The 11,252-nt window shown below is 42.5% G+C and overlaps 1 protein-coding gene across 2 annotated transcripts in view; it reads right to left on the minus strand.

Annotated features, from left to right (window-relative positions):
- Window positions 1-3,113: 3,113 nt before the first annotated feature.
- pdzrn4 (PDZ domain containing ring finger 4) overlaps window positions 3,114-11,252 on the minus strand; it is a 37,244-nt gene continuing 29,105 nt past the window's right edge. For both annotated transcript variants that reach the window (XM_034234288.1, XM_034234289.1), the window contains exons 5-9: window positions 10,053-10,115; window positions 7,458-7,559; window positions 7,169-7,285; window positions 5,519-6,571; window positions 3,114-4,774 (exon numbers count right to left, since the gene is read on the minus strand). In XM_034234288.1, the coding sequence (XP_034090179.1) occupies window positions 4,199-4,774; window positions 5,519-6,571; window positions 7,169-7,285; window positions 7,458-7,559; window positions 10,053-10,115 (1,911 nt within the window). In that variant the 3' untranslated portion in view covers window positions 3,114-4,198. The remainder of the gene's footprint in view (window positions 4,775-5,518; window positions 6,572-7,168; window positions 7,286-7,457; window positions 7,560-10,052; window positions 10,116-11,252) is intronic.

Raw genomic sequence — 11,252 nt, forward strand, 5'->3', positions numbered from 1 at the left:
AGCAGCAAAACTAGGGGCTGAATCTAATCAGCCCTAACTATAAGCTTTATCAAAAAGGAAGGTCTTAAGCGCACTCTTAAAAACGGATTGGCTACCTTTTCTAGTCTTTATGCTAAGCTAAGCTAACTGGCTGCTGGCTGTAGCTTTATATTTAACTGACTTTTATAATGAGAGAGCTATCAATCTACTCATGGAACTCTTGGCAAGACATCATTCTTTTGTATCCAAAGCTATTCCTAACCCGTACCGAAAAATTACGATCAAGTGTGCTTATGCCTTTGGCCAGAGGCATTATTCTTTACTCAGATATTAATACTTCAGTCACTTCGCCCATCCAGCCATTTATTTGATAGTTATTTTGTATCTAACAAAAAGCCTTTATTTCTTTCCAGAGGTAAGACTAGTTTTTTTGGCACTCACGTCATTGTAATGAAATATTGAAGTAAAGGCAGCACTACTTTGAGGAAGGGTATTCCATTTTCACCAGAGTTGGAATCCCCTTTAATATATTTATATCATGTCTTTATGTATGAACCTAAGCCCCAATGCTTTACCATTAAGCTTTGTATTTTGGTCATGCCATTGCGCTTCATACATGTAAGAAAATGCATAGGCCTCAACGCCATACCACCGTCACCCATCAACAGTCAATTATCTTTGCTGTGCCCATTGGGATTAATAATTTATAATACTTGGTTGACTGCTAGGAATTTTTCTTCAGTTCTTGTGCCACTTCTGTCACACAGATATAACCAGTTGGATATTAGACGGGGAGATGGTTAACTGTGAGAAACGTGGGTGCAGTGCTTACCTGATTTAATATTATGCATACATTCCCTGGCGATGGGGATGCCAATGTGATGTCGCTCATTAATTCTTCAGTTCAGTGGGCTGTGGACAGACACAGCAGATTGACAGGGGATGAGGAGACTATACCGGCATCTCCTTAATGCTTTGAAATGGGAGTATAGTTTAGCTTTGATGCCTCCTATCACTAAATGGACATGCACCCCCATAGACGCACACAGCGTCCCTGCACCCGTAACCCACCCCCCACACGCACAGCGTCAGTCAGTCATCCCACTGTGAATACATGAATACTGTAAACGGTAGCGACAGGGTAAATTAATATGTGTGCTATCAAGCCACAAGACATCAAAAAATCCTTTATGACTTCCTGTGAGAGTGAATATGCAGATGAGGAGGCTTGGTGGGTTAGTTTTCCAGGTGTGGCAATCTTTGCAGTTCCCATTTAATTCTCACGTGTTCAATTAGAAATCATTTTCTTTATAATCACTCACAAGTAGATTCAGTGTTGCGGGAGATTAGCTGATTGCACAGTATTGATAAGAAGCAAGATGTCCCTGCAGGATGTGTCTTAGATTATTAACCTCTTCTTATGTATTCATTGCCTGCAGGGCCGTCCCTCCCTACAGGCCGATCATGCAGACTGCGTGGGGCCTCACCTTGCGGAGGGGGCCTCACCTTGTGGAGGGGGCCTCATCTTGTGGAGGGGGTCTCACCTTGTGGAGGGGGCCTCATCTTGTGGAGTGGGCCTCACCTTGCGGAGGGGGCCTCATCTTGTGGAGGGGGCCTCACCTTGCGGAGGGGGCCTCATCTTGCGGAGGGGGCCTCACCTTGCGGAGGGGGCCTCATCTTGCGGAGGGGGCCTCATCTTGTGGAGGGGGCCTCACCTTGCGGAGGGGGCCTCATCTTGTGGAGGGGGCCTCATCTTGCGGAGGGGGCCTCACCTTGCGGAGGGGGCCTCACCTTGCGGAGGTGGCCTCATCTTGTGGAGGGGGCCTCATCTTGCGGAGGGGGCCTCACCTTGCGGAGGGGGCCTCACCTTGCGGAGGGGGCCTCATCTTGCGGAGGGGGCCTCATCTTGCGGAGGGGGCCTCACCTTGCGGAGGGGGCCTCACCTTGCGGAGGGGGCCTCATCTTGCGGAGGGGGCCTCATCTTGCGGAGGGGGCCTCACCTTGCGGAGGTGGCCTCACCTTGCGGAGGTGGCCTCATCTTGTGGAGGGGGCCTCACCTTGCGGAGGGGGCCTCACCTTGCGGAGGGGGCCTCACCTTGCGGAGGTGGCCTCACCTTGCGGAGGTGGCCTCATCTTGTGGAGGGGGCCTCACCTTGCGGAGGTGGCCTCATCTTGTGGAGGGGGCCTCACCTTGCGGAGGGGGCCTCACCTTGCGGAGGGGGCCTCACCTTGCGGAGGGGGCCTCATCTTGCGGAGGTTGCTTCAACTGAGCAGAAAATGCGGCGCACCTATGTACTTATGCGGCGCAATTAGTGTGGCGCGGCACGGTTTCGCCGCTGCGAGGCTCCACTAGCACCCCCTCCCCCTCCCGTCGACGCTCGCGAAAGAGAGAGCCTCATCATAGAACTTTGCGTGGGGCCTCATGTTGGCCAGGGACGACCCTGATTGCCTGACACCACAAGCAATAGCAAACAGGATCAAATGTGTTGCTCTCTGCAGGAGACAATACCTACTTTTCACAAAAAACGTTTTTTTATAGAGCAGGATCAGCATGCAAGTGTTACTGTTAAGTCTCTGAAATCCAAACATGTCCTGCTGGCTACAGTATGCATAATGCATGCTGGCTGTGCAACATTCAAAGTGAATCACAAGATACTTTAGAGCTCTATGTGTTTGACACTAAACAGGAGAGATTTCAGAAACATGACATGGCAGATATGGATTTGGTCAGCCGACGGTTTGTATTTCCAACAGAAATGATATCCCTTCCTTTTGGAGGGACCTTGGTACTGAAAAGGCTAACAGGTATTTGTTAATAAATAAAAGCTTTGTCAAATTAAAAGTTGATAAACTGGTAGTAGGGAATAATCATTCTGGGAATCTCAGAGTTAAAATGTATCCTGAAGAGGAGATTACATTATAGCACCAAATGTTTAATCCTGTCTCCTACAAGATTACATTCCCATTTGACTTGACTACATTCTTACCTCGCTGATTATGGTCACAGTTTCAAACACATAGTAACGTTATAAATCAAAGCAAACAAATATAGTTGGTGAGTTCTTCAAGTCTTCATTGTAAAGATTTAAATGTTGACATCAATATGTTCAAAAAGAGAAATGTTCTTCATCTGATCATTATTGTTTTATTACAAATATCACCATCAACACATACTGAAGTCAAGGCCTCTGCAATTAACGTTACAGTGAGAAGCAGCAGGTTTGAGATGAAAGGCTGCAATCGGATACACTTTCTTGACTTCCCTTTCAAGGATAGTCACTTAATGTGGAACATTTATATAACAAATAATTTACAATAAATAGAAACGATAACAGTAAACAATATAAATATGAATCTATTTAACATTTTAAACATAATTCACACATGTATGGTTTATAGTAAGGGGTCAGGTTGACTCGAGGGTAAATTAAGTAAACCAATTCAATTAACCGAGTATTCAACCATTTCAGAGTTTTATTGTGAGGTAAAACCGCTCAAGAACAACATGAGCTTTTGAGATACATTTTTGCGACAACTCTGACTCAACTTATATTATTAACACAACAAAGGTTTTATGAAGTGTGTTCTGGGAATTCAGAGTTTCTCTTTGTGTTGGTCTGGCATACAATGCAGGCTACAGTACAATCAAATAGTGTCAACGTGGACCATGATGGTTAAGTGATACAAACATAAATAAGACATTTCAATAAAATGTTTACAGTACAATGACATTCAGTGTAAAAAATTGTTTACAAAAAGTTACGGAGTTTACAAAGCGTGAAAAATATCATATTTTTCCCATTATAAAAAATGCCACCTGGAACGAGGCAAGTGAAGTCGCTTCATATGCAATGAAACACAATACATAGAGACAAAACATACAGTAGTGTATATTGAGTTATTGTATTAGTTCTGCACTATTATCAGTTTGAACCAATATGCTACAAAAATCATCTGCTATCAGAAGCAAGTCCATTACCAAAAAGCCAGTGTAAAAACGATGACAAGTTTTAATGGCCGAGGTCTTGAAATGATAGAGATAAAGAACTTTTAAACATTCTTAAAGAGATACAAAGTTGCCATAGAAATGCTACAGAAGTCCTCAGCAGTCACATTTACTTCCCTACATGTAACTGACCCTTTTTTCATAGAGCATTAGTTCCTGAAATGCAGGATCTTACAGTGTTTAGTACTTAGAAATATGAAGTACTGCATACTGCTAGACAGTTGTGACAGAAAGGAATGCGCTGTGATGTACTTTGGAGTCCTCTGGGACTCTAGCCCCGTGGCTCATCAGCTCCTGGATGGTCATCCAGTTATCCAGGATCTTTTTGTTCCGTTTCTTCAGCATCTTTTTGTGACTGAGCTCCAATATATTGATTTCCTTCCTGCCCTCAGCTCCACTGGCTGGCCCCTCCTTGAGACAATCGAGGCGGCTCTTCTGCATGAACTCCCTCCTCTTCCTTTGCTCCCTGGCACGCGCCAAGTGCTGCTTCCTCTCCTCTTTGCTCCAGTAGCGGCCCATCTTCATCTCGCTCATGGCGTCGTCATCCGTGGTCATGCCTCCGCTCCTCTCCTCTCTTATCCTTAGCGCGCGCTCCCTCAGGATGCGGTCACGAGCAGGCCTCCGCGCCACGTAGCGTGTGCCGTCAGCCCGAACTTTGACCTTCCACTCTAGACGGGGTTCCCCAGGGCGTCCGCTCCGGTGCACGGGGTCTCGGCAGACACTGAGCAGACTCAGCTGGCTCTGGGAATACTCCAGGGAAGAGTGCTGTTGTAGCAGCTGCATGTAGCTCTGAAACATAGAGAATATAGTTAGCACAGAACTACCTTCAGAGGTGCCTCATTAATAGAGTGGTGCAGGGATGACGTATTTACCCGGAAGTAAGCTACACATGGGTTGCCTCCACAAAAAAGTTCAGCCGGATAATTTCCACATGTCGAACCTACTTTTATCATTTTCGAACCATAAATGTAATCACCAGAAGCAAAATGCTAACGTTATGCTATAAACTAACCACAGCCGAGTACAGCACGATTGCACGACTTCAACATCACGCCAATTTAAGATCGATATTCAAAAATACAGATTCAAAATTGTACAAGTTGAAGCGTTTGTTTTGACAGTTTGCAAGAGCCAGGAACTTGCTTCAAGCAGAACAGGGCAAACAAACTTAGGAGACGTGTTCGGCGTAATGACGTTCAACGGTCTCGACAACTTCTGTAGTCCTATTCAGCCACTTGTTAACAACCATCGTTTTTCAGACACGTAAACTCTTCAAAAATCACCAGTGGAGTCACTGCTGATGGATTTAATGTCTTAGAACAAAACGTGATCCGTCTCTTCAATGTGTCTCAACCACAGACCTTATTTCGAGCTATTTTCCCAAATCCTATGGAGAAATCCCAATGACTCCGAGACGAGGGAACCGGAAGGGGTAAAATGCTAACTCACTTCCGGGTTTTAGGACTCGTCACTGCACCACTCTATAGGCATATCACCATTAGGTTGACACATGATCTACTTGATTACACCTACTTGCAATTGCCTGGATCCTCCCTGGCCTGGATGTGGGGTTGTCTGATAAGAACCATAGGGTAGCCCCCTCCTGGTTTCTCTTGTCCTTCTTTTCTTTTCACACCTCTCATCGTCCGCTGGTAGGGAAGGGTCTGACTCGGACCGGGAAGGGTTGCTCTGGTCCGGACTGCTGGAGATAACAAGGCCTGGGTCTGCTGGTCTGCTAGGACTTGGTGTACCTTGTGGCTTTGGGATCACAATGGGGCGGGAAGGTGTGGAGGAAGCCAGTCTGAGGTTTTTCTGGTTGGTGAAGCTGATGTGTCTCTGCAGAGAATGATCAGGAGATCTCTCCATACCTAGGGGTGTGGACCGAGCACTCTCTGCTGTGTTGTAGGCACTGGAGCTGTCTTTCTCTCGGATCCTATCGTTGTCCGACCGCTCTGGGTGTTCGTGGATGTCGGCCAGCCTGCCGTGCCGCTTGTGTCCCTCCTTCGGGCTCCGTCCCGGTGAGCCGGACGCTGGTTGAGAGAGATTTAGCTGGTTTTGACGGAGTTGATGCGCTTGCATGATGCTCTGGCACTCAAGCTCAATGCTGCACAGTTCTTCATTAAGCATCCTCAACTCCTGCTCCACGCCATTCCCTCCTCCAACCCCATCTTCACCGTCTCTATCTACCCCTTGCTCAGTGAGGCTACACTCTATACTGTGTCGAATGGAGTACACCCCACACTCGTCTCCATTGCGGATTTGACACTTGAGCTCGAGGAGTTGCTGGAAGCGATTTTCCAAACCAAGAATCCCGCCTCCACTATTGTGATTGCTGATTCCTCCTTCCTGGCTTCCTTTGGACCCTTTCCTTGAACCCTTGGTTTCCTGCTGAACTACAGTCCCTTGTTTTGTGTGTGGATGATCTGCACGCCATCGCTCTCTCAGGCTATGGGCTGGAGACCTCCTGTCGAGTCCAGTCAGGAGTGGTTGGTGCTCTGGACTGTCTGTACTGCGTCCAAACCCACTGTCTTGATTGTTGGACGAATATGTAGCTGTGTCTGTTGTCATGTCTTCTTCAGCTAGATTCTGTTGTATGAAAATATAACAATAGTTAGTGCTACTCAACGGCAATTCTGTTAACTTGCATCTCATATTTAATGCTGTTCATAATTTGCTTTGGGAGAATGGTCAACCAACTATCTCTCGGAATAACGTCCATATCGGACAATTCTGCACCTCCTGATAAATGCACAATGCTAAGTGCAACTGCAGGAAGGGTTAGGGTTACCATGCTATTTTTATAACCACTGCCGTTGCCTAAGCATCACCTTATCACAACAACAGTATCTGAAATTGCCATAATCTTCTTCATACTTTAACCATGCCCTAAAAAGAAGGCAATGAAAACATTTAATTAATTAATTAAGTCGTATAAGTCATTAAATGTAACGCAGGTTTTTGCTTTCAGTATCGACCAATATCAACATTTTTGTATTCTCTATGTAAGGTTATATGCATCTAATAATGTGCCCTCCCAACCCTTTGGGATTTTCTCTTTTCTTTCATTAGTCTCTCCATCCCTACCCTGTTACCTTTACTCCCACTATCCCTGCCATCTTTCTGCCTCTTTTCTTTGACGTTTTGTCTCCTGTTTTGATGCACTTCTCAAGTTTACGCTCTCACCTCATCTCCCCTGTCAAAGTTACGTTCCTTCTGCTTCCTCCTCTCCTCCAGGATCTCTATCTTCAGCTCCTCCACAAGCTCCTGTTGCTCGTCATCCAGCCAAACCTCCTCCTCGAGCTGAAATCACAACATCTTGTCAGAATCCTGTCTTTGTGTGGAAGTATAGGAACTCCAGACAATCACACTGACAGTTCGAAGAAAAGCAAAAAGCACTTAGCAGGAAGCTTTTTGACATGACATGGGGTATTCAAGATAGGGCAGAGGAGCCTGTCTAGGTGTGAGTGTTTACCTGGAGTTCTGGTCTTGTCACCAAGAGTGTGATGCTTCTTGTTTCTTCACTTGATAACAAGGTAACAGCTCTCTCTCTGTCTTGCACTTCAAAGCCATTTATCTGTACACCAAAGACAAGTATACATGGTCAAGATAAGAGGAGTGAACTTGGAGAGAGTCCCAACCGCACACCTGAGAAAGGACCTGTAATTGTATCATCATCGTCCATTTCACTGACATGTATGAAATGATGAGTGTTATACAACTAACCATTGTTCCTATTCCTGCAAGACACACCTTGAGTAATCACACAATGACACCTTTTTCTGTCTCTCATTCCTGCCCATTTTCTAACCTTCATTAGTCTATTTTTAAGTCATTCTTCTTCGGGTCTCTCCATCAGTCTTTCTTAGTCATTCCCATCACTTCCTCCACGCCACGCAATCCCTAGAAAGCCATGGGTAGGCTGCACGCCCAGGAGTCAATTGCGAGTGCGTAGTCCAACCTCATAAGAGTGTGCTCTCACCACACATCCAGACACACAATTAACTGGTCTCTGACAGGTGCCGTTCATCTTTTCCTCACTAGAGTAATGGGGCTGTCAGAAGAAGATAATAGGGCCAGCAGTACAGCAGACCCTGCTCCCCACAATCATTCACACTACTGAGACACACAAGCACTACGGCGAGAGAAAGAAGGTAATCAGCGAGTACAGAAAAGATGGAGGACACTGTTGTTCAAACTGGAAGCAAGTTGAGATGGGGCCAACTGAGTGGACATGCATTCAAATTCCCTTAAACTATATTTTAGTGAGGTGCTTGAATGTTGTTTGATCTGGGCAATTAATATCAAGCTGAATTTGTATTTTTCATGGTAACGGGCAGTTGGCTTTTGAGACATTTTTCAAACTCTTGGGGTTTCGAAATAATGGGCCTTGGGAACAATGGCATCACAAGGGGTGGGCGGCTCAGCAGTTTCGTCATTGTCAGCGGTATACGAAAGTCATCAAGGAAATGAAAAATGCGGAAACAATGGGGGACATCCCAGTCGCGATCCTTTTTTCTTTGTGCATTAATAGTCTAACATTGGCTACGCTGCGCAAAACATACACTTTCTTTAAGTGGGCTAAGATCAGAGACTGTATTATCTAGTAAAAGGTTATCTCTAGTGTTTTTTATTCAACATATTCTAAAATGTCTAAATGATATGTAATTACTGGTTTGGCTGGTATATGTGTTGTTTACCAGGTGACAAATGATGTGTCACCTTTATTTCAGAAGGTGAACAAATTAAACGGTCACTATTTGAACTTGCCCCCCACAAAAGAAAATCTTTGTTATTTCAATCCTGGATACTAAGCAATACAGTTCACTCACAATGAAAACATTACATTAATTATTTACAGGAGCATATATTCATTCCCAATCGTAGCCAATAAACCAATCTGTTTTTCTTTCTTAAGACATGTTTCCTTACTGAGGTGAAAGAGGTAGAATCATGTTTTAAGCAAACTTTTATAATAAAAAATTAAATAATACTGTATAATATAAATGTTGTTGAAAAAGGTTTTGTCACTACATATTTCCCTCCCTTACTAACAAAGCCACCTGGCTAAGTCTTAACGAGTGAGTGTTCACCTTGGCTACACACACCTGCTGCCACTAATGGAGTCACGAATAAAAAGCTTTACACTTAGTTAATCCTGTTTTCCAGTGGGAAAACATTGGGCACTTAAACAACCATGTATCTGTGGTAAAAGGGATACAGATACAACGTATGAAAATTGCATTCTGTACCATATGAAATCTGTAAATGTTTAGAGAGAACTACTAGGGGTTTTCGCATGGTGAGACAGAGAAAGACTAGCAGGGTTAGAGATGATGTAGGGCTTGGTGTAACTGCCACTAAGAGCTTTAATAACGAGGTAATTAAAAATACACATGCTGGCCCAGACTGGAGACACCAGCTGCTCAGCTATGCTCTAAAAAGACTGCCTTGGAGGATCTACCTAGGCATGTTTGTGTGGCACAGAAAAAAACACAGGAAATAGCTGGTATCAATAACAACATACTGCCAGTGGTGTACAAAATATCAAGAATTACATTTATATCAAGCAATCAATAAATCAAACTTTATTTGTTGACAACACAAAGTGCTTCACAAATAATAATAAAAAATCATATACAAATATCCTAAAAAATGTAATAAAAACAATATTAGCCCCCCCGTACCAAATAACACATAACTTGATTGATAAAATAATGTGAAGGATAAAATAAAATAAATAAAATAAAATAAAATAAAATAAATAAGATAAATAAAATAAATAAATAAATAAGATAAATAAAATAAATAAAATAAATAAAATAAATAAAATAAATAAAATAAATAAAATAAATAAAATAAATAAAATAAATAAAATAAATAAAATAAATAAAATAAATAAAATAAATAAATAAATAAATAAAATTAATAAATAAATAAATAAATAAAATAAATAAAATAAATAAAATAAATAAAATAAATAAAATAAATAAAATAAATAAAATAAATAAAATAAATAAAATAAGATGTGAGTCTATAGTTGGTCATTGTGATGAATACAAAAACGCACCTGTAGAATACGGTCTCCTTCCTTGATGCGTCCATCCCTCGCTGCTATGCTGTTTGGCTCCACCTGCAAAAAAAAACATGAAAATCAATGCTGAAAGAAACATTGTGTATCTGTCCCCCCCCCAAAAAAACCACCTGTGATGTACCGCTCTCTCCACTGCTCTCTGATCTTTCTGCTGTCAGGAAAAAAAAGCCTCTTTTCATAAAGAAGAAGAAGATGCTTATTTTCTCCCTGACAACATGTTATTTTTCATACGACAGGTTCTTAGTGCTGGTGTGTTTATGCTTTATCCTGAGTTTATTGACTAATACTGACTGAGGTACATGTACGTTCTTGACACTATACACAAGATTCAACCCAAACAAAAACAATAGTGTTTATTCCAAAGAAATGATTCTATTTTAGTTGAATGAATCTCATATTTTTCTAAATGCATCCCAGTGCACCAACACATGCTGCGCTCAATAGCCATTTTTCTAAACTTTGTTGTTCTTGCATTGAAGATCAAGAGCAAGATCTACATGTGGGAACAAAAAATACCCTCGTGGAAATGGAGAAAAGAATCACGCACTTCCCAAAGTTGCACCGATGCTATCCATAAATACATTTTAATGAGAGAAATTAGCATTCTCATCCCTTTATAAAACATACAAGAATAGATGCGTCTGTTGTTGGGAGACCGCTTTCACAATCTGTTGCGCTTCAGCGAGTTTTGTATTCAGATGATTCGTCTAGTTCAAGAAGAGCAGGTGAACGCAAGGGAAAAAGCTGGCAGAGTTCACAGATGTATACACCCAATTATCTTAAGACTGCAAGGAGCTAAATACACTAATTATGACATTTGTATCCTTATGGAGGCATTCTTATCCTCATAGCTTATTCTGTTCACCCCTTTTGTTCACAAGGGGATTGAAACTGCACCTGCAGTCAGATTAAACATTTTTGAAATTCCACTTTTAGTGCCTAAAACCCACATCATTCTATCATCCATTCATTTAGTTTTGTCTTTGAAAGTGTAATTTTATTGCAAGAGGAAGTTTTATTCTAAGCTGCAAATTAAAAGAAATAAAAAAAGGAATCTCTGTAATATATCCCCTCTTTGTTTGGTATTCAGATGGGGTACAGTAAATGTGTAATTTAACATACTGTGATAAGAAGGTTTTAGCTCATTAAAACCTTCAATTAAAACGAGTCAAAGGA

Source organism: Gymnodraco acuticeps, unplaced genomic scaffold (assembly GCF_902827175.1).
Source record: "Gymnodraco acuticeps unplaced genomic scaffold, fGymAcu1.1, whole genome shotgun sequence".
Lineage (NCBI taxonomy): Eukaryota > Metazoa > Chordata > Actinopteri > Perciformes > Bathydraconidae > Gymnodraco > Gymnodraco acuticeps.